Source organism: Amblyraja radiata, chromosome 20 (genome assembly GCF_010909765.2).
Source record: "Amblyraja radiata isolate CabotCenter1 chromosome 20, sAmbRad1.1.pri, whole genome shotgun sequence".
NCBI classification, from domain to species: domain Eukaryota; kingdom Metazoa; phylum Chordata; class Chondrichthyes; order Rajiformes; family Rajidae; genus Amblyraja; species Amblyraja radiata.
This window is the reverse complement of record NC_045975.1, coordinates 36,817,619-36,841,978: the sequence shown is the minus strand read 5'-3', so window position 1 is coordinate 36,841,978 and position 24,360 is coordinate 36,817,619. Positions and strand designations below refer to the sequence as shown.

Genomic DNA, 24,360 nt, shown 5'->3' with positions numbered 1-24,360 from the left:
TGGGAGATTTCAAACTCTTGCAGGTTGCCATAAGAGCTTGGGAAGAATGCACACATGGAACCAATACCAGGAGTCCACTGCGCACTGGAGATCAGTCATAGCCAGCAGAACATGCTAGCTTATTGTTTCTGTCAAATCAAAAGCGGTGCTGCATTGAGGCATTCATTGTCCTCTGGAAAGCACCACTTGCTGACTGATGGCATGCAAGGGTTTTCTGGAGCAAATTGACAAAATGAAATCGGCACAGGTCTAGTCACCCCATTACAGGACAGATGTGGAGGATTCAGAGAGGGAGCAGAAGAGGTTTACCAGGATGGAGCACTCCTGGTGGATTACAGTGCATATGGAGAGGTAGGGCAAACTTGAATTGGAGAGTCGGAAACTTAACAAAACTTTATAAATTTATGATATAGAGAGGGTTGATGGTCAGAATATTTTACTCAGGTGAAAGGTCAAACTGTGGAGCATAGATTTAAGGTCAAAGGAAAAAGTTTAAAGGAGTTTACAAGGCAAGTCTTTTTAATATAAGGTAGGCACCTGGAATATGGTGCCAGGGAAAGATGGAAAACACAACAGGAACATTTAAGAGGCATTAAAACAGGCATGTGAATGGGCAGGGAATAGAGGGATATGGATCTTGTGCATTGATGAGAATAGATTGGCTTCAAGGTTGGCGCAGACATGGTGAGCTGAAGAGCCTGTTCCTGCACTGTACTGATCTGTGTGGCCCAAGACCCAGTTGGTTACTGGTTTACACCAAAGACCATGTTGTCTATAAGTTTCCAACAGCTGTCCTGAGAAGCTGTCCCGGGTCATACATCGCCCAGCACGGCTTCATGGCGTGGGACATTACAGCACCCGCCGGGGGCTCCAACTTCGAGACTTCTAGACCGGGAGCGGGGCCGTAAATCGCCCGGCACGGCCTAAAATGGCCGTGGGACTTATCATCGCCCGCCTGGGGCTTCGACATCGGGAGAGTCATGGAGAACAGGGGAGAGAAAAGACTTTGTGTGAACTAAATTATGTGTATGTCTAGGAATTGTCTTTGTTTGTATGGCTGTGGAAACAGAATTTCGTTTGAGCCTCACTGAGGCTCAAATGACAATAAATTGTATTGTATTGTATTGTATCTGGTCCACGTTGGCTTTGGACAAGACTCCTCAAGTCCCTCAAAGCTCTGCCGCAATGCTGAAGCAATCAATTTCCCGCCCCACAGTTTCCAATGTGGAGAAACAGCCACACCTATCTCAGCATCAATCAGTGGGAATGCTGCTTTTCCGTGGAAAAATTGCAAGTGAGGAACAAATAGAATGTTCTTATTTTATTAAAGGTGATTGGAAAAAATTCCAATAAATAAAAACCTCAAAAAGGTAAATCTTCAGCAATCATGTACAGTAGAAAAAAGTAATTGTCAGTCGAGAGGGCTCTGGAGACTGCCCTTGCTCACTCCCCCCCCCCCCCCCCCCCCCCCCCCCCCCCCCCTCCCCCCCATTACAAAAGAACAAGCTGCTGGGAATCACCCTCATCCTAATACCGTGATTAGAGAGTCACCCAGAGCATGTTTCTGTCTCTGATTGGGAGTCAGCCAGAGGGCTCCAAGGCTCCATGCCCAGAATACAGACTAGAGTCATGTGAGCCCCCTCCACTACCCAGAGATCTCCTGAGAGCCTCCTTCTCCGAGACACGAGGACGGTGTTTCTGGATTCCCTCCTTCTTGCTGTTGAGTCACCCAGGGAACTCCAGGGAGCCAATGTTCCAAGTCCAGCTACAGAGTCTGAGCGGCAGTTACATGGTCCATAGAAGTCCACCCTCTACCCTGTCAGGTGGTCAGACTTACACAGGCTGACGATTTGGACATTATTTTTAAAAGCTGCAGTTGCATGTACATATAAATGGCATGAGGAGTCATTTGTGTTGACCACGATTGCATAGAGGCACACAAGGTCGTCCAGAGGGCAGCACTGGCTCACCTAGAGGGCGCCATTGACATTGTTCATCATAGAGCCTCGGGGATGGGTATTGGAGAACTACTACTGCCTGCGGTAGTTGTTCATGTCGCGCGTTGCCTGCTCCACCCGCATGTGGTAGTCCTCCAGTTTCATCTCGAGCTTTTCCCGTAGCTGAGGAAACACAAGGTGAAACTTGTTATGTTCTCGGCACTCCCACAAGGTACAGTTCAGTACGTCATCCATGCTCCGGGGCGAACATGACAGGGCCAGAATGTATCACGTATGATATTCTCTCATGGGATTTCACAAGCCGGGCAGCTTTATTCAAAGCAAGCTGCATGTAGGAATGAATGGGGAGCAAGACAGCCAGGTCTGAGGTTTACCTCCACCCTGTTTCGTTTAGAGATACAGTGAGGAAACAGGCACTTCGGCCCACCGGTTCACACCGACCAGTGATCCCCACACATTAACACTATCCTACACCCACTAGGGACAATTTTTACATTTACCAAACCAATTAACCTACAAACCTGTACGTCTTTGGAGTGTGGGAGGAAACCGAAGCCACCCTGCCTACAGACAAGAGCAGGGCTGCTGAACCTGGGAGATTTCTTGGGCTGCTGTTTCCCCCGACAATCCCCACCGACCCTCACTCAGTCCAATTCACTTACCTGCACGTTGTTAATGTTGCTCTGGTTCTCTCCGAGTGCCAGCAGGAGCTGGTCGATGGCAGTGTAAGGAAGCCAAACGAGTGGTGCTGTGGCTGACAGCGGCCTCTGCAACAAGAGGTCAGTTCATTAATCACCGCTCAAAGCACCCGCCATTTCCATCACCAGGTCAAGGGCAACGGGTCTCAGGACAATGGAAGATGTTTCTGAAGAATAATGATGGGAAGTCACACGCTCACTGGCACAGATGTGTGTTGAAATGGGTGTGGTGGGGTTGGCGTGTGTTTTAATTGTTGACAGGGGTTGTGGAACCTGCTCCTCAAGACGTTTTCAGTGGTGCATCAGGCCCATTAGTGATTTTTCAGCACACCAGGTTCCAGATTCCCTTGGATTATCCATTTTGTCGGACCGACAGAGGTCACGGCCCCTGAGAGGAGTCCAATGGCACTAGAACGGTCTGCCTAGGATGCCAGAGGGCACACAAAGGGGACAAATACGACCACTGTTCGGCACGGTTGACCCAATGAGGTCGAGGTCGGCTGCCATACCCGGTCTAGGCGCCACATTTTTTAGTCACACTTCTGGGGGCAGGGGGGATTTCAGGTGCACTCTCACAATTTTGTTTGGATTAAAAAAAGGTGCTGGACCATCAGTTGCCTTGAAAATAGCTTGTGGACCTTTATGTAGTCTGGACAGAATAAAAGATAAAGCACACACAAAGATGGATGATCAAGATAATGGGGAGTAGAAATCAAGGGGATCTGGTGAATGAAAATGAAGCTGTCAGAGTGCACACTTTCACACCTCATCAGCACAGTAGTGCTTCAGTCCTGTTGAAATCAATGAACATGCATTCACGGCCACAGCAACACAAATTAATCAGCCAGCTTCAGCGACTCAGTAAAGCAAACAAAATTATTGCTCATTTTCTGGCCATTTAACAAACGGAATGACTATGTCTGACAAGCCAGTTTTATCCATGTGAAATGCAATCAACAACTAATTGTGGCTACGTTGTTTGAAACCGAAGCCTTGGGGCAGGGGATGTGCAGGGTTGCTCACTGGGCCAAACACAAGACTCATTCAAATCACTGTTAACAGGGAGGAGCTGCACGGAGAGGGGAACTGCCCTTCCCTTCCCATCTCCTTCTTCAGGGATCATCGGGCACCAGGGTGTCTATTTTATATTCCCCACATACCATCAGACTGACTGGAATGATAATTCCAACAGTAATTAATAGCCCTTCACTTGCTTAATATGGATTTGAGGCTGTCAAGAGACGGTTCTATTTCTGACAAACCCCAAGGAGCCCCTCTTTCCCAGAACAAAGAGGTACCAGTGACACTTTGGAAGAGATGTACTTGTATGCAGAGGTTTTAGCTCCAGTGGGCAAAGCTCTCAGTTAATCTCTTCCTTCAGCTAAGACCAGACTGTGGGGGTGTCCAAGGTATCCCAGTTTTAGTATAGTGGGTGTGTAGAAAGTTCCTGCACCGAGCAGACTCTAAGGGGCGAATGGCCCAAATCTGCTCGACATGACCTCACCACCTCCCCTGCCCGACCATTCCCTCCAGTGGATTTCTGCCGCTTTGGCACGTCAGATACCTCGGGACAGATTTATCCGTGTGCTCAATCCCCAGACCGTGGCAGGAGTTAATGCCCAGTGAGTGCGGCAGGAGGTAATGTAGGGAGGAGAAACAACCATTTAATAAGGACTTCTACAAGTGTTGCTTATTGAGAGGATGATCAGTTTGTATTTAGTTGCTACATTCAGTGGTGCATCATCCTACTGAATGGGAGGAAGTAAAGAAAGCTGCCATACACCCCATCCCATGCTTACCTCGATGCCAAAGTACTGGTGCCCCTTCCCCATTAATGCATCAATGTATTCCACCACCAGGTCCACCGCTTCCTCCAACAGGTCGTAGTACAAGTACAGTCGCAGGAGTCCAGCCATATCCATTTTCTGGTTTAAAGCAAAAACACGTCACTTGGGAATTTGCTCAAACATGATGACATCGACACACAAGCACAGGACAGTCCACTACTGCAACATACACGCACACACAGGGCAGGCCACTCCGGTAGAGTACACGCACGCACACATCAGGTCATTATTGCAGAGTACACACACACACACACAGGTCAGGACACTATTGTAAAGTGTACACACACACACACAGGACAGGCCACTCTTGTAAAGTACACACACACATAGGACAGGTCACTCCTGCAGAGTACACGCACATTGAATTGCAATTACATTTGCAAACTGATTACCGAGTGGTGATAATACAGGACATCGTGTTTGACTATTGAGCCACCAAGCTTGAACAATTTCCCTACTCCCACTCGGCCCTGATTCTGGTCCTTTCACCAGGAATAATTTCATGTCCTTTACCTGCCTGCAACCTCCTCTGCCCCAGTGCCACCTGTCTATCCACAAAAACCCACTAATCTCTCAAATCCTTTTAGCAAATCACTTCAGCTCTACTGCATAGCCTTCACAACGTTCCTAAAATGTGACACACAAAACTGAACACAATGCAGACATTCCCCACATTGCAGCTGATTGGAGGAGAATTCGCCCACATTGGAATTCACAAATGACTACCAAAAATCAGAGATACAGAATACAATTTGCCCTTATGAAGTGAGTGAGTGTGTGTGTGTGCATGCGCGCGCACACACACATGTGAGAGACATTAAATAAACAAAATGCAAAGAAATAAACAAACAATGTTTTGTTTTTAGCACAATCTTTTTTTCTGCTCACTGTCTTGGGTGATTTATGCATAACTTGCAGAGTTTAATGCAGAAAAGTGCATTAGACAGTGTAAAGACAAACCAGAGCAGGATTTTCACATAGAATGGCAGGGCTGTGGGGAGGTACAAAGTTGAAAGTGGTGTCACAGGTAGATAGGATGGTGAAGAAGGTTTTTGCATATTTGTCATTATCGGACAGGGCATGGAGTATAGAAGTTGGGATTTTATGATACAGTTGTACAAGACCTTTGTGAAGGGATAAGAGGAGTATTGTGTCCAGTGTTGGTCACCCAGCAATAGGAAATATGTTGTTCTACTGGAAAAAGCGTAGATAAAATTTACGAGGGCATTGCCAGAACTTGAGGGTCTAAGCTATAGGAAGAGGTTGGGCAGGCTAGGACTTTGGACAGAAAGATAAAGATGATTTTATAAAGGTGTATAAGATCATGAGGAGACCAGATAGGGTCAATGCACAAGAAGAGGAAACAAGAAGACATAGGTTTAAGGTGAAGGGGGAAAGATTTCATAGGAATCCGAGGGAGCAATTTTTCAGAGATGGTAGACACAAAAAGCTAGAGTAACTCAGCGGGACAGGCAGCAACTCTGGAGAGAAGGAATGGGTGACGTTTCGGGTCGAGACCCTTCTTCAGTGGGTAAATGGAATGTGCTGCCAGAGGAGATAGTTGAGGCATGTACTATAACACCATTTAAAAGACATTTGGACAGGTACATGGACAGGAAAGGTTTAGAGGGATATAGGCGAAATGCAGGCCGGTGGGACTAATGTTGGGCCACCAAGGGCCAACTCTTCTTGGAGTAGGTTGATTCTCTGCTTAATATGTTCATAAGTCGTAGGAGCAGAATTAGGCCAGTCGGTCCATATAGTCTACTCCTCCATTCAATCATGGCTGATCTATCTTTACCTCTCAATCAATAATCAACGTCACATCTCTCCTCTGCAATAAACCCCCAAACTTCAATGAATTAAGCTTTTTCCTCACCGTAGCCCAACATACGGTAAATTATTTACATATAATCGCTTACATGAAAGATTTAAAGTGATTCTGAAAATTCACAAAGAGCCTGCCAACTCCCTTGGAACCATTGGTCATGTACTGATGATAATAGGTGCACAAAAGCTTATGACTGTTATTAAACTAAGGTGGCAAATGACATTTTGACCTTCATTACAGAGGATAAATTTAAAAAATGGAGGGTTATCCTACCAGGAGAGTCTAATTAATTTGGGAGATTCCTTGGGAGTCGAGGAATGAGGGGAAATTTATTTAAATATACACGATTTTAAGGCAACGACAGGGTAGATATTGGGTTTTCACTAGTGAGAGTCATGAACAAGGGGCATAACTACAAGATAAGGGACCAATTAAAACTGAGGTACATAGATATTTCTTTGTGCAGAGGGTAGTGAATCTTTGGATTTCCCTGCTCCAGCAGGTGGTGGAAACTGGATCATTATGTATTTAAAGGGGAGGTGGATAAATATGTGAAATATCAAGGAATAGCAAATGGAGAGTGGTACAGAAGAGGGTTTGAGGACAGTGATTATCCATGATCATATTGAAAAAGGATCGCATTCTTATGTTTATTTTTTGAAGAGAGCATGCAATCCGTTCCCCACAATTATATCATGCACTCTTGCTTTTATCGAAATCAATTGGTGGACTGTCCATAATATTGAATGTTACAAATGCAAGATAATCAGAGACAGCTTGATCAGTGGTAATGCAAAATCTTACATCCTTTCTTATCACAATACCTTGACACACACAGTAAGAATGACCAAGGCCACACAATTCATCTCCTACCTCCCAGCCCAAAAGCAATTCTCAATTAAGCTATCCAAAGTGAAAAATGAGCAGCATTTTTACCTTGTAGTTGTTAGCAAGCCAGTTGGGAAGTGGCACTCCATGTGACAACAGTTTATTAATGATACAGTGATGGTATTGTGAACTGTGCGACTGGTAGCGATCAAGATAGGCAGAGAGCAACCTCCAGGCTTCATTTGTGGCACTAAATGGGGACAAAACAGATAAGAAGTTTAATCAGAAAAACACTTTCATTCCAAGACACATGCTCCACGAAATAAGGAATCATCTTACAATGGGCTTCCTTCCCCATCATTGGTCTCATTCACTGAAAACAATCAAACCAAGGCCCCACACTAATCAGATAACGGTTAAAAATCCCACAGCACTGCCGAAGGGCAAAGTATTCTCTCAGCACCTTGGGCAACAATTGTATCTCAGCTAATATTGCTTTTGCTGCAGAATGGTTGTTTCAAAAATGCCAAAACGACTCCAGCAAGAGATACAGGGTTATTCATTCAAAGATCTTTCATTTTTTTAAATTCAGATTTCCAACACCTACGGTTTTGTTTTGCTTTTCATGCCTGTTGTGTTTGCTTATTTGCAAGTCTGTCCACTCAAAAAACATTCACTGTATTTAAAAAAAGGAAAAGCAAAATATTTTTAGTACCAGATGCATTACGGTTCAGAGACAAGGATTGAGTAGGTGTACTGGACTCCAATGGAGAGAGCATTGCCAAACTAATGCAAACGTGAGAGCCCAAGTTTAGACCTGGTAGGTCATATACTGATGATAAGCAGCTCAAGAAAGTTAGAAAGTGTCATTATTACATCTTCCCAGCAGTTTAGCCTTAATGGAAACCATAGCCTTAGTCAAACCGATTAAAAGCCTTAGCCATCACGTGTGGCAGTGAAAAAAAATCTCACAGGTGCTTCACTAGACCTGCACATTCACTGGAACTCATATGGACCTTGAACTAAGGGAGATTGATATGTTGAGCCCACTCCAAGAGTAGACAACAACTATTTGTTGTGCCTTTGTAATGCAACAATGTGGGTCAAGATACAACACAGGAGCATTATCAATCAAAAACTGACATTAAGGGCTGCATAAGGAAACATTAGTGCAAGTGATAAAAACGATGGGCAGATCAGGCCAAGATCTGTCACAGTTTGAGCAGAACAGCCTTATTCGGTGGCAAAGTTGACTGGGGCCACAGTATCGTCTGAGCCCCTGAACAAGAATGGAGTGTCTGACCCACCGGCTGTGGTGAACGGTGTTCAGTCCCAGTGGGACATTTCATTGTACGTGATGCTTGGCTAGAGGGTTTTTAAAAAAAATTTTGCTGCCATGTTTAAATTTTACCAACTGGGAAATTTAAATGTAGTTAATTTAGTAAATCTGGTATAAAAGCACAAATAAAACTCTACATTTTTACTGGGAAGGAAATGAGAATCTTCACTCCATCAAGCTGACTTCAGACCTACAAGAAAGTGGGTGATCATCAACTTCCTGTTGGAATTGCTTAGTAAAGCACTCCTTTACACAAAAGCACCGTTGACATACCTTCCCCACACAGTTCACAGATCAAGGCTGCAGCTTGTAATGATGGGGAATGAGACAATTTGTTAGTATTAATTTTGCCACGTGCCAGATACAGTTGATATCAGATGCTGTAATTGACACAGTGATAACCTCATTCAAAGGGCATTTGCCAAGCAGCACCACCCCTCCCCAGTGTTGCCCCTTAGCCCCCTTGAATGTACCTAGACTCCTTTGTTGCAACCACGGATGGCATCTGATTTGTTTTCAGCCAGTCCCAGGCAGCCGCTTGTGTAGCCTCTCCATTGAACTGCAGTTTGATGCACCTGAAAGAGGGCACAGAATAGTATATGATGTAGACTTGTAGAATTGTATATGATGCCAGCTTCAATCCAGATAACACTAACTCTACAAATAGGTCGAAGCTCCAACAATAGTTCCCATTGTAGCTGAGACACACGCAATGGTAAACAAATAAGGCTTTCTCCAATTACTTCACTTGTGAAATGTAGAAATCAATTCTATCACAACTCATTCAGCCCACATACATTAAATGATTGCCAGTTGACCCAGATATACCTCACAAACAGTTCTTCCAGGTGAGACAGGTTCACATTGCACCTCATCAACTGCACCCGGTTTTCCCCGATGTAGCCTCCTGTACATCGGCGAGTCCAAACGTCAATTTGACGACTGAACACTTGCGCTCAATTCGCCAAAGCATACTGAGTCTCTCGGTTGCTCACCATTTCAACTCCCCTTCCCATTCCCACACTGACCTTTCCACCTTGGCCTCCTCATTTCCAGAGTGAGGCCACATACAACTGGAATAAACAGCCCCCATATTCTGCTTGGGTAGCTCACAACCCAACGGTACAAACATTGAATTTTCCAATTTTAGATAACCTCTCAAACTTCCCCCTTTCTCCCCCAACAAGCCCTTCTACCACCCCCCCCCCCCCCCCCACTTTCCCCCTATCTCTCCCACTCCTATCTTCTTGCGTATGGCGTGCACAGCCTAAAGTTGTAGGACAACTTGTTATATTTGATCTTATTTTATTGTGCACGCCAGGTTGATTGCATTCGTCGAAACAGGGTGCACCACGTGAAGGTTGCAATCTCCCCCCCCCCCCCCCCCCCACTCTTATGCCCCACCTGGACTCCCACCTTTTTCCCTCCTCCACTCACCCCTCCTGCTAATTTCCTCCCTCTGGCTTGACAATTTGCAAATCTTCAAACCTGTCTTACACGTTCCCTCCTCCCTTATCTCTGGCCTTTGTTCCAATCAGCCACTTATCAAAACCCCATCTCTCGCCTGTGTTGACTTATTACCTGCCTCTTTCAGGCCTTGCAGCCCATTTCCAGCTTGCATTGTCTTCATACAATCCAGACAAATGTCACCTGATAAACAATATACACATGACCCTTCAGCCCAAAGGCCACTCCTGCGAAATGCAATGGGCTGACGTGTAGTACGCGATGGAGGGGATCCTGGGCATTTTCCCTCGCCCATTTTAGTAACCTGAACCTACCCGACCCGACCCGACTCGCAGTGTAATCAACGTTGCGGGGGTACAGTTTGTGTGTGATATAGGGTTAGATACATAATTCTGTTAGTTCATACTTCTGTTAATTCATGTCAAGAATAAAATTTGACTCTGGTAATAGTCTTTTTTTAATGTTTTTTAAATCATTTCTTTTTAAATGGCTCACAAGCAGTGCTCGAGTTGATTTTGTAGTAATCGGAACCTACCCGACCCGACTCGCAGTGTAATCAACGTTGCGGGGGAACAGTCTTTGTGCGTGATATAGGGTTAGATACATAATTCTGTTAGTTCATAATTCTGTTAATTCTTGTTAAAGAATAAAATGTTTATAAACACGCATACATGAATGCGATATAGATGTATATAATCATATAACACACACAATTATATTTCTTCTGATTTTTATATCCAATGATGAACTTTATTTCAGACTAGACAAGGGTCATTAAATAATAAACATTGTAAACCTCCCCGCAACTTCACACACACTAGGCCCTATCCCACCCCTCAACTCTTCCCACCCCCCCCCCCCCCCACTCCGTCGCCTCCCCCCACACTTCAATGTCTCCCCCCCTCCTATGCTGTCGTCCCTTAACCCACCAACCCCCAACCCCACATCTCTCCCCATGCTCTCTGCACCCCGGCCCCGACCCCACCTCTCTCTCCCAAAGATCTTATAGCGGTGCTCCGATATAAGATCTTTGCTCTCTCCCTCCCCCGGCCCTACCCAACCTTCCTGCGCCACCACTACCCCACTTGCACTACTCCCCTCCTCTCTCCCCGCTGCCCCGGGCCGCGCACCCCCTCTCCCTGCCTAGGCCCCAGGCCTCCCCGCTGTCCCGGGCCGCGCACCCCCCTCTTCCCGCCCAAGTCAAAGACCAAAGCGAAGATACAGGAGCGGAGGCGGAAGCAAAGATCTGATCTTTGGCCGGAAGCAAGATGGCGGAGGCTGGTTGCTAAAATGGGTCCTATAATCACCCATGAATCTGCCTATGACCGTACTACGTGTTTTGCGTAGGAGTAGGCCATCTTGCTCCGCTATAGGACCTGTGCTTCAGCCCATTGGGTGCATGCTGGGTTCCACGCAGCATCCCATCAGTCCCATTGCCCTCTTCTTATTTACCTACAGCTCTACAATTTATTTTGCGCTCACAGATTCCCATCAACTCTCTTTTGATTCCTTTACCAGTTGTACCTTTACCAGACACTGAAGGGGTAATTGATAGCAGCCAATTAATTTATAGTAGCACATCTTTGGGAGGAAAAGAGAAAACTTGAGTATCCAGTGGAAATCCACGGGGTTACAGGGAGAATGTGCAAAATCCACACAGGCAGGACCAGAGGGCAAGATTTAACCAGGATCACAGGAGCGAATAGGCTCTAGCACTATCCTCTGCCTCAGTTTCAATACATAGTTTCTTGCATTGAACTGCAAGGTGAACGATTTTCTGCCAACTGATGGTCCGCCCACCCCCTATAATCATGACAAAATTGCAAGAGCTCAGTTGAAATCCCCCGAGCGGCCACAGATGGTATTGCAAGTGGCGAGCGCTCTTTCCACTTGTGTCCCTCCATCGTGAAAGATTCAAATGTATGTAGGAAGGAACTGCTGATGCTGGTTTACATCAAATGGAATCATGTTTGGTGCATGATTAAAGATAGTCCGAGGGTCTCCAATGATAGATGGTAGCTCAGGACCACAGTTGGTGACAGAATGGTCCAGTTGCCTGATAACATCTGGGAAGAAACTGTCCCTGAATCTGTTTTCACACCTCTGTCCAACTGGCCTGATGGGAGAGAGAAGAGGGAGTGTCTGGGGTGAGACTCGTCCTTGATTATGTTGGATGCCGTGTCGAGGCAGTGTGAAGTATAGATGGAGTCAATGGAAGGGAGGTTGGTTTGCGTGACGGCCTGGGCTGTGTCCACAATTCCCTCGAATTTCTTGTTGTTTAAAAACCATGCTGTGATGCATCCCAATAAAATGCTTTCTACAGCACATCGGGTAGAAGTTGGTGAGAGTAGATGGGGACATGTTGTGCTTCCTAAGCCTTCGGAGGAATTAAGAGGCATTGGTGTGCTTTCTTGGCCATTGCTTCCATATGGCTAGTCCAGGACAAGTTGCCGGTGATATTTACTCCTAGGAACTCAGTGAAGGGCAACATTTTTTTTTTTTTTATAAGTGCGATGGGGACTTTCAGCTAAACCTGCAAAGTGAGCTCACCCATCAAGAAAGTGCCAGCCCCCTCATGACCGAGAAGATTCTGCAACCAACCTCTTGACACCCACTAACATGACCAAAAAGCCATTCAACTGGTGGAGAGAAGACCGTGCACTCCAGGTTTCTATCCTCCCTGTGCACGTTCACTTCAACCTCCACTGGTTCAGAGAACAAACTGTCACAGGTCTTCACAAGAGAAAGGGGCAAAGGCTGCGCACAAATCGGTCAAAAATCAATCCCACACTTACTTGAAGGCCAGTGCTTCGAAGATGGGGGTGAGTGAGAGCTTGAAAGTTTGACATAGGGAGATTGCTGTATCAAAGAACCCCACTTGAACAAGCAATGACACAATCTCCTCAGCGGAGGCATTTCCTGCAGTAAAACAAAGGATTAAATACTGAGCATCCATCAGGAGACTACACAGAACTTTAAAACTTGTGAAGAGGAGTATATTACACAGGCTGTAGAAAGAATCTTATACATTTAGGCCGGATAGTATGGAAATTATGTTTTGGACTAAAAGTCCACACAAATTCACAACCCACTCAGTACTCCATAAATTTGAATAAAACTTTCTAAGCAAAGAAAGTAACCATTAAGCTATTAGATCACTGTGACAGCATGGAAACGGTTCCTTTCTGCCCAACTCACCAATGGTAATCAAGATGGCATCAAATGTGGGCAAACAGACCACTGTAGAATCATATCCCTCTGAACCTTTCCTATCATTGTACCTATTCAAATGTCCAACAAATGTTGTTATTTGTTGCCTCAACTCCTCCCTCGACAGCTCTTTCCATATATGTACCACTGTGCAAACGTTGCCTCTCATGTCCTATTAAATATGTCCCCTCTCACCTTAAACCCACGCCCTCTAATTCTTGATTCCCTTACCCTAGGAAAGACGACTCGGTACATTCATCTCATCTATGTCCCTCGTGGTTTCAGCACTCTTTCAGGATGTTCTTTGAGGAACAAAACCTGTCGTCCTCACCCGATTGTCCTGTACGCTACTCCAACCCTACATGCTTTTGTCGACTCCATTAACATGCTCATTGGTGGCTGAACAAGAAAGCCAGGTGTTGAGACCAACCAATAAATGTTGCCTGTCCAGTGATGCCCAAGATATTAGGACTGTGTAAAAATTCTGCAGAGATTTGATCTTGTGAACAGCACAGACAAGAACAATGTTCAGATGGCTAACACAGCTCTGTGGCTTCAGATCGGGGGTTGGTGGAGGGAAAGGAACCTGCACCGGAACAAGATGATGCAAGGATTGGGATTTGACCAAACATGTATCAAATGAGTTCTAAGTTAACTCAAAGCTATCAGGAAGGCAGCCTGGAAACAAATTGTTACAGTGGCCTTGATTGATTGTGCATTTGAGTACAGGATGTCTTCCTACAATTATATGGGACCTTGGTTGAAAAATACGATGACTATGTACAATTTTGTTCTCCTTACCATAAAAGGATATTTGCTTCAGACTGATGCAGTAGAGGAGAGCTAGCTGGAAGAGAAACATGAGCAGAAGAGGTAGGGCAAGAACTAGCAAGTGATTGGTGGATTAAGATGAAATGGGGTCGATGGACAGATGAGTCAGGTAGGAGAAAGAATTACCAGAGAAAGTGAGAAACATAGAAAATAGGTGCAGGAGTGGGCCATTCAGCCCTTCGAGCCAACACCGCCATTCAATATAATCATGGCTGATCATCCAGAATCAGTACCCTGTTCCTGCTCTTCCCCCATATCCCTTGATTCTGTTAGCTCTGAGAGCTATATCTAACTCTCTCTTGAATACATCCAGTGAATTGGCCTCCACTGCCTTCTGTGGCAGAGAATTCGAGAGATTCACAACTCTGGCTGAAAAAGATTTTCCTCAACTCAGTCCGAAATGGCCTAGAAGGGGATGACTCATCTGCTAATCAACCCTCCTAACCTGAATCCACCCATCATTTGCTAGTTTTTGGCCTACCCCATACCTCCCTCTCTACCAGCCATCTCCCCTCCACTCCATCCGACCAAAAGAGTCCTGAACCAAAACATCTTCTGTCCATGTCCTTCTACAGATTGGTGAATGTTTGGAATTCTGTGTATTGAGAGCTGTGCAGGCTGAGTCATTGACTACATTTAAAACTGAGATCAGGAGGCATTCTAGCTATTAACAGAATCAAGACAAAATGATTGTCAAGGAAATGGTTGCATGCTAGAAGATCACTCACACTGAACGGCAGAACAGACTATAGAACATAACTCATGTTCCTATTTGTTTGATGAATAGATAAAGGATTAGACACTGTGTCACATCTTAAAAAATAGCCAGCCATCTCTTTGTGATCGACTAACAATTTGACTAATAAAGTTTCAACTCTGCACAACATGACGATTAAAATGATAATAAAAAGCTACAAAGGTGAAAAAAACTGAGCAAAGAATTAAAATGTCAAACTGCTTTACTGCTGCATCTGGAGAATTGGTTAAAAATCGTGTGCTTCCTGAAAGACAAAGTACAATACTAACAAGCTCCAGCACGAAGGACATTACATTTTTCAAGCAATGTTTCTGATCTTACCGGCTACTGCCGCAGATGATGGGTCGTGCTTTACGAGTTCTAGTCGAGTGCGGGCCAACATATACTCTTTCTCCAAATCTTTCAATTCCACGATATCAATCTGACGGCAGACTGGAATCACAGGTCAAACCAGTCTGTTAAACTCCACCACTTTATCTTATCTTCAGTATATATATGCAGTCATCCTATCCCCCTCACCATACACAATGCTGATCCTCCTTCTCACCACAGACTCAGTAACACCCCACATCTGTGTACTTCATCCTTTCAGCCGCTGGTACATATGATCCAGTTTCACCACACATCTCCCCGATCCAGGATACCGCACCAATCTCCTCACCTGCTTGTGTGACATGCATCAGCTCGTTGAGCTGCTCCTGGCTGCAGTCCAACCCTGCACGTTACAGCAACGTGCCCCAATTAGAGATCATGGGTGTTGGGGGCAGTGGAATCTGGCTCCTCACAGCTCAGGCTGCGCCACTTGCATTCCCTGACCCTGCTCACTTGCGTATATTGAAATTTGCACTGCCCCACTCACCTAAATGGTCAAACCCAATTGTAATGGGAAAGGGTACCCGACGAGTCTTCAGCTAAATCAATGTCTGAATTCATCTTTTGAACCATGAGAACTGTAAAAATGGAGAGAGAAATACAGCGAGATTTCCATGAGTGACACAAGCAATGCAGTCACCAATTGTGTTGCACAATTGTGGTTAATTCCAGGATAGCACGTGTAGCTGTGCCGACTAGGAACGCACCAGGACTGCACGCTGGTGTTGTTCTCACACGCAGGCAAGCAGGGAGGGAGCTAGCAACAACTCAAAACAGAACTCTGCTTGACTGTCAAACAAGGAAGAACCATGATGAAAAAGGTTATATATTTTTAAAAAAGGATGTCCCTTGACATTAGTTCAACGGAGAGCAACTGAATAGACCATCTATAGCTTCAGTCAAGAGTGTTTTATTGTCATATGTCCCAGATGGGACTACGAAATTCTTACTTGCTGCAGCACAACAGAATATGTGAATATGTAAACATAGTACATAACGGGGGAAGAGAAAAAAAAGAAAACGTTCAATAAATAACAAATATAGTGCAATAATAAGTATTTTGCAGTTCAGAGCAGTGTAGTAATAGCAATCATTAGAGGCATTACACAAACTTTACAGATTGGCCAAATACATCCATTGCACAATACACATATAAACTTTCAACCACATCAATGTTTAAAAGTTGAAACATTCATATTTAGAAATACTCAAATTGAGTTCCAGCATGATTTTCATTGACAGGCCTGAACAAAGTAACGCGTCTCACCCTGAATGGCAGTGTATTCTCCATCATGGCTCCTCTTTGGTGAGGCCCCCGGGCGCTCGTACTGTTGGCAGAACCAAAGATTTAAACAGCCGGTCGCAGCACTCACCGCCACCCGGCCCCAAAGACTGCACCACGTTGAACACAATGCCCTTTAACTCTCGAGCACAAAATCAGATTACCACTCCAATTAACAAATTTCTACCACAACGTGCATGTATAACTTTCCTGACCCACACTTAATGACTAGGAGGGTGATCCATCAAGATATCCCCCCCCCCCCCCCCACACTCCCCTTCCACCTTTGAACACAGTATGGAGTCTGGGACTGGCTGTAGTGCCCAATATAAAAATGGTTCAATGAGTTGCCAAAAGATCATCAGAATGCAGTTGCAGGTCTTTCTGCCTGCAGCCTATTGTAGATTGTAGACAACTTGGCTTTGTAGGACAGCTGTGGAGAGTGGCCTGGAAAACTATTGGATCCACAGGGCCACAAGATGTCGTAGTTATTGCATTAGCCCAATAATCTCCCTGATGAGGCCCATTCAGCATTTTTATCAAAGGCTCATTTTGAACTGCCTCACTTTATAATACAACGACAAAAAAGCCCAAACCTGATATGATCTTTCGCAGTCTAAACGCTGTTGCCTTTAAAAGATTCACTATTTCAACCCTTTCAAATGTTCACATCTGGTTTACAATGCATCACCTTATTCTTCCTCCCAAAAAGCATTATTTTACACCATTTCACCAATCTATGCCTTTCCACACTCTATTCCTCTTACTGTTCTATGCTCTTCCTAGTTTACTGCCTTCAACAAGCCAAAATCATGCCCAGGTCACTAACCCATGGGTAATATCTTCATATTCTTCCCTACAGACTGAAAATACTACAATGCTGTCTCCCTTTGGCCAGTTTCATTTCTACATTGCTGCTATTACTTCAACACATTTTACCATACTTTAATTGCCGTTTGAAACACAGTATCAATCTTGAATAACTTTCCGTCACTTTATAAATTCACTAACACAGTGTGACCTCTGACAGTGCATTCGATGCTTTATTTCAAGTTACCAACCCTCGAGGATTGGAAGTTGCCGCATAAAGCATTCACAGTGCTTTCTTCAGTCCATTTTGAATGTGAGCCCTCCACAGGATCACCAACAGTACGAATTCAGCATTCAATGGGCCACTCGCTATTTTGTCTTAACTCTAGGGAGCAGGCACATCTGCTCAATTCACCTGGCACCAGTACTCCAGCTCTCAGCACTTCTGGATGCCGACTGGTGTGTGGACCCACATTCTCACGGGCTGATTGAGGTGTATTGGACAGAGCCTCAACTATGAGATTTATGTTGAAGAACATTCTCATACCATGGCTCCGGACGCTGGCCGCACAATCCAGGCATACTCTGGTCGGATCTGCCGCAAGCAGTTTATTCCCACTAAATAACAGTGCACTTGCTTCTGGAGCCCTTGGAGAGAGCGGACCTCTTGGCCAAGACGCATTCCATATTCGAACATCACTGTCCCAGCTGGGAAACAACAGAAATAAAAAGGTTATTAACTATCTAAGCAGTGAAACTGGAGGCAGCTCCATCTATTAGCCCAACCATGTCAAGAACATTGTCAAAACCCAATCCCTTCACCCACCTAATACTTCAAAACTACCTCTTAGGGCAGAACACCCTCCCCATCCAGAACAACATTAATGAGCATGCAAATGACAAGAATCAAATAGAAGTCTGTCATTCAAACCAGGATTGTGCACAGATGTGGCACTAATCACCAGTGGATGTAGTTCATGACTTATTCAGACGCAGCAAGAAGAGGCAGCTTTCTTTCCGAGGAGGGCAATTCGGTTACTTTAAACAGACTCTGAAATAGCCCAGCACCTTTAACTATTGGAAAAACTAAACTGACTACAGTACAGTGGTGCATTTGGTAGAGCTGCTGGCTCACAGCACCAGAGACATGGGTTCGATCCTGACCTCGGGTCCCGGTGTGGAGTTTGCACATTCTCCCTGTGAACGTGCGAGTTTCCTCTGAGTGCTCCGGTTTCCTCCCACATCCCAAAAACATGCGGGTTTGTAGTTTAATTAGCCCATGCAAATTGCTCCTAATGCGCAGGGAGTGGATGCAAAAGTGGGATAACCTAGAACTAGCATGAATGGGTGATCGATGGTTGGCGTGGACCTGGTGAGCCGAAGGGCCTGTTTCTATGCTGTATCTCTAGACTCTAGAAAAATGAATGTCTAACTTACATTGACTCAGGCTAAACAAAGAAAGGTAAACCAAGCACAGGACCACTCACTCCAATTCCCATCACTGCCCTGGTCCAAGCTTGAGGAAATAAAGCAGTTCCAGAAGCAAGGCAAAAATGATTCCTTTGATGTCAATGCAGAAATTGACCAAGGCCATCATCGAGGTGCCTGAGAAATTTCCTCTGGTTCCCAATTAGGAACTATGGAATTTGTTTTATTGGTTCAGAAATGTGATACGCACACTCCCAGAATTACCGAGGGAATACTTTCAAGGAAGAAACCCTGTTCAAGGCTGCAGTTCCAAGACAGCTGTTCACTACCACCTTCTCAAAGCCAGGGACAGAGGTGACGGCCAGGGAAGGTTTCTGACAAGGTTCAAGCAGAATGGTCCATTTTCAGCTTTTAACTAGAGAAAATTCATATTAGATTGTCAAACACCCTGAAAATACCCAGCTGTTGATGAGCAGATGAAATAGCATTGATTATCATAAAGTGATTCAAAGATTCTCTTTAAAAAACCCTGAAGAGTTTCAACATTGGGAACATCATAGGGAACAAGCAGCACCGAATCGTCCCTTTTTGGGATTCCTGCATCAAAGTGATGTCGCTCATATGAGGAAGCTAAAATGGAAGAAGCAAAGCGGAAAAGAGCATTTCCACAATCAAGAATTACAATCATGAAAAGCATCCATACACACGTTAGCTGTATGGAAGAAACTCTCGAGCCTAGATTGGTCTAATCAGCTGCCTCTGTAAATGTCCTAACACCCAAGACTAGATGCCATGGTCTTACTTGAGAACATGTGACGAACAACAACATTGTGCACTAAATACAAGCTGACCCCTTGTGATAGTGTCAAAGAACCCAAGCCCAAAAGCACTCTCAGAGGAATGAGGCTATTGAGCTCTTGTGCAGCCAGAGCGAGCAAGGGGAATGAATCAGTTTAATACTGGTGCTCAAGGTCATGTGGCGGCAACAGACTCACATGCAGACCACAGGGATAGAAGGAAAACAGGCAGTCTGGGGCAGGTTTGCACACTTGGGAGACTTTTGTGTAATAGAGTTAAGAGCTTACAGAAAATGCCAGGGAGTCTAATACAATGTATGTGGTGTTATACCAAAATGTCAAGAACCTCATTGTACAGGACTGGGTTCCCTGGTGGGACATGTATAACCATATGGATATTAGGATACAACAACTGTCTGGGTTATGCATTGCTATTAAACTGGTACTAGGAACCCAGACTGAAAGCACAGCCAGTACACCTGGTGCATAAGTGGTGTAAGGCCCAGACTTTACCTTTCCTGAAGTTGTGGCGCTGGATATGGAATGCGTACAACAACTCGTAGTAGTTGTGAGTCATGAGGTCCACAGCCCGAGCACGAGACTCGATGATTCCAACAACCTGGAACACAGGAGCATGGAGAGCCTTCAGTCAGGAACGTAATACTCAGATCAGCGACAACTTTGGGAACTTTCAACCATCCAGTTGTATTCTCAGGCATGCTGCAAGTATGGCTGCTTCACCGAGCCCAATAGACATTGGATGAGGCATTGCTACAATCCAATATTTTTAATCATTGAGTATTCTGTGTGCACAATATTAACTTGTGTCAACACTAAGATCGCTGCTGTTGGATGAATTTTTACCATGGTGTAAAGAGCTGCAATTGAATGAAGGGGCTAGTATTGAATAATCGGCCAGGCCACCTTCCCCAGTCTCCACCTGCCCCCACCATGGGCCTTGCATACCTTATCGTGAAGGTTGATGTAAGGGAACTCCACCAGATCTTGAAGTTGGTAACGCTCACACAGAACCACCACCAACTGACGCAGGCAGTCAAGTTGTCTGCAGGAAGACAGATACCACACACTAAATCACAATGCAAAAACACTTGTTCGATTCTTCTTCCTACACTTCCCTGTACCATGATCACATCCTCTGTACATTTATCATACTTTACTTTCCAGCCAGCAATGTGCTCATAATACCATCACCAAGTTTTGATTTCATTAAAGCATTTAACCAAGGCGTGAACTTGCCAGGCATTTAAACCGATTGCCTGGTTTTCTCATGCAATTTCTCCATCTAGGACGATGGGGGCTGCCTTTTCTAATACAGCATCATTAATGATCAGTCTGCAGTCAGCAGCTAGAAGTAACCGGGGCATTTCTCACCAAGGCCTGGTTTTCAGCTGGGGCTGAGGCAAGTTTATAAAAATGCTTTTATTCACCATTGATAGTTGAAAGTGGGAGAGGTGGGGAGGGGAAAACAAATTCCTGAAACACAATGCAAAAATCTTCAAGAACCTTTGCTCCAAGCACAGTTTAAAAGTTGTTCCTTTAAGCTCAGGGAGACTGTACTTTTAAAATAAAACTGACAAGTATGGCAAGTGACAGGAATAAATAGACTAAGACGAGAACATGTAAACATTTAGTGATAATATAAAGTTGGCAATGCCAGTATATAAGGGAGTCAAGAATCAGCCTGAACTGGTATTGGTAGTTTTGTTTAGAGATATAGTGCAGAAACAACCCTTTGGCCCACTGAGTCTACCTACACACTACCCTACACAAACTGGGAACAATTTTACATTTATACCAAGCCAATTAACCTGCAAGTCTTTGAAGTGCGGAAGGAAAAAGAGGATCTCGGAGAAAACCCACGCAAATCACAGGAAGAACGTACAAACTCCATACTGACAAGAACCCGCAGTCAGGATTGAACCTGGGTTTTGGTGCTGTAAGGCAGTAGCTCTACCGCTGCACCACTGTGCTGCCCATTAATTAATTGAATTATGTTAGCTTGCTTCTCAACTCCAGACACTTGCACCTTCAAACAATTTATTACAATTTAGAAATGGATCTAGGCCATGATAAATAAATTGGAACCAGTCCAGTCAGATCAAGTAGCACACCAGCACACTGTTGCTGCCAGATTAACATTATAGCATTTGTTCAAATGAAAACATGCACCTTTATAGCTGCTGGAGGTGAAGTTATATCTAAAGAGAATACAAATGGAGAGAGTTACTTTCAAAAGAAAGGTGAGCACTATCAGCTGCTTATTCAGATACGAGGCGGCAATGGTCTGGGTCCTTTTAAAAAAACACTGTGCTGTAGTTCTGGCCTTCAATGGACAATACTGGCTGTTGACTCAAGTGCACAGGCCGCAATTAAATTTGCCTCACACAACGATGACAGCCTGACCGTGGCAAACCCAGGGATGTACCATGCAGTGGACAAACTCTTAGCAGCGCGGGGACGGGCCGGTGGAAAGACAGAAAAACAGGCTCACTGTAACAAAAGATGTGAGGTCAGCAGAGCTGCAAGCCACACCACACCACCTCACCCCATCTGAAGAGCAGAGGAATGAGAGAGCATTCCTCCCCAAGGAGAAGATTCTGCAGCTGCCACATCTGTCACTCCTGCTGTAGGTTATGGCCGTGAATGCCAACACAGGGCACCATACAGTACTACACAGCTGTGTTGGAACTGCTCCAGGGTGAGCTCATGAGCCAGCCTGTTAATCACCCCTCTGACAATGCTCACAACACTGAACTCAACATCACACCATGGCGTGTCAGCTCGCCATTCCAGAGAGGGGGAGGGGGAGGTGAAGGAAGGGTGGGAGACACACTGACAACAGCGTCTTTCCTGCTCTCTCACCTGCTGGTGTCCGGGTTCTGGGTGAGTGATTCATAAGCCTGATAATTGTGACCCAGGTCCAAGTGATGCTTGAAAATCTTTGTCCACAACATAGCCTGGAGGGAAAACACGAGTGATTAAATGCAGTGGGCACTACCTTCTAGGGAAGATGATCATTATTACATACATCATGAAAACCCTAAGTCTCTACACTTTCAATTACCCCATCAAGGAGAGGCTTCACACCTTCTGCTCCCTCACTCACTGCAGACCCAACTGTGTCAAGATGTCAAGATTTCACTTGCCCAGCTTCTTCATTGCTAGTGTTCAAACCGCACCACCCTCCGCACTAATGCTTACTTTGCTGTTTTAGACATATCAAAAAAGCCATGGCATTTGTGTATGTGCTGCACCTCACCCCCTTCCCTGACTCCCAGAACCAGGGACTCTTTGTGCCCACTCCCAACCCAGCACCATCCGCCATCTACATTCTCCGTCATGTGTACAAGAATGAAAACACCACCAAACACATCTATTTTTCTCTCTCTCAATGTTCCAGAGAGGTTGTTCACTGCAAGTCCTCTCTTCAATCACCATAACACAAGATCTTCACCTCAAGACACTTCACCGTGAGAGTTCAAGTGATGCAAGATCTGTCCCTTTGGGTTTCCCTCCCACTGTGCAGAGAACCAAGCATTTTTCACAAAAAGCAAGAATTTCAATTGTACCAATTCTGTTAGTATTCTGTATCTGGGAGAAATCAAACACATTCAGGGCATCTTTGCGAATATCCATGCTAGACACAAAATGTTGGAGTAACACCGCGGGACTGGCAACATCTCTGTCTTCTTCAGAAGAAGGGTCTCGACCCAACACGTCACCCATTCCTTCTCTCCGGAGATGCTGCCTGTCCCGCTGAGTAACTCCAGCATTTCGTGTCTACCTTTGATTTAAACCAGCATCTGCAGTTCTTTTCTACACACTTAGGTTCCAAGCATTAGGCTTTCAGTCACTTGCCATTTTAATTCCCAATTGCAGCCTCCAGCAGAATTCCAAAACAACATGGATGCATAAAAAAACCCCAATACTTCATATTTTACCAGACTAAGAAAATGGATCAGTCCCTCAAACTGCTGCGACTTATTTCCTGCAGTAACTTCCATCTGGAAACATATAATTTCCAGGTTCCATGTCAATCTTTCCAAACATCCAGTTTGGACACTGGCCCTGGTTGTCCCACTGCTGCTGCCAATTAAAGACTCTCTTTGCGTTTCATTTGATCCATTCTTTGCCTAATTATCACCCATTTATCATTACCCTTGTTCCCTTTAAACGCTGGGAAAGATTTTCCTCTCTGCCTTTCCCAGAGCTCCCACTCCTGCCTGTGTTTGCATGGAGGAACTACACAATCTCCATGTTTCCCAATCATATTCCAACACCGTGGGCTGAAAGCTTTAAAGGGCCTGTCCCACTTGGGCGCAGGTGGCACCTGAGGATTTTGTGAATCCCAAAATCCTGGGGCAACGCGCACTACTGCCTACGCCATGATGCGTAAATGATGTAGCGTAAATGATGCCCAAGTGCGACAGGCTCTTTACACACCAGAGTTGTTATCAACACTTGGCTTGAGCATTGTTTAAAAAAAACATTGCCAGCAGTTTTGTTTTTATACACCAACACAGGATTGATCCACACACATGCACGCATATAAACAATGTAGACCATAAGCTTTATTGATCTATTATGGTACTACACAAAACCAGCAATACCTCAATTTATTCTCAGCCACCACACAGTAACACAGCTGAAAACAGGAGCCAAACAATGCCAGGTTCATGGTTTGTTGTTAAGATTTGCCAAGAGGGCAATTCCACCCAGATTATTCACTGTGCACGTGTTGTATCGAAATGCTGGAAATTGTGTGTGGCAATTTAAATCGTGTAAATCTGAATTTTAGACAAAGCTAGAAATACTTGGGCCAAGCAACATCTGTGAAGAGAGAAACGTTGCAGACTGTCAACACCGCACCCAGTGGGGGGAAAT

General features: G+C 45.0%; 1 protein-coding gene across 1 annotated transcript in view; it reads right to left on the bottom strand.

Moving 5' to 3' along the window:
• Positions 1-1,490: 1,490 nt before the first annotated feature.
• Positions 1,491-24,360, bottom strand: part of nup160 (nucleoporin 160) — a 64,821-nt gene continuing 41,951 nt past the window's right edge. The window contains exons 25-36 of the mRNA XM_033039276.1: positions 22,339-22,433; positions 20,422-20,518; positions 19,969-20,074; positions 17,778-17,938; positions 16,406-16,466; positions 15,088-15,198; positions 12,764-12,887; positions 8,975-9,076; positions 7,271-7,412; positions 4,456-4,581; positions 2,621-2,725; positions 1,491-2,120 (exon numbers count right to left, since the gene is read on the bottom strand). Coding sequence (XP_032895167.1) covers positions 2,031-2,120; positions 2,621-2,725; positions 4,456-4,581; positions 7,271-7,412; positions 8,975-9,076; positions 12,764-12,887; positions 15,088-15,198; positions 16,406-16,466; positions 17,778-17,938; positions 19,969-20,074; positions 20,422-20,518; positions 22,339-22,433 — 1,320 coding nt within the window. The 3' untranslated portion in view covers positions 1,491-2,030. The remainder of the gene's footprint in view (positions 2,121-2,620; positions 2,726-4,455; positions 4,582-7,270; positions 7,413-8,974; positions 9,077-12,763; positions 12,888-15,087; positions 15,199-16,405; positions 16,467-17,777; positions 17,939-19,968; positions 20,075-20,421; positions 20,519-22,338; positions 22,434-24,360) is intronic.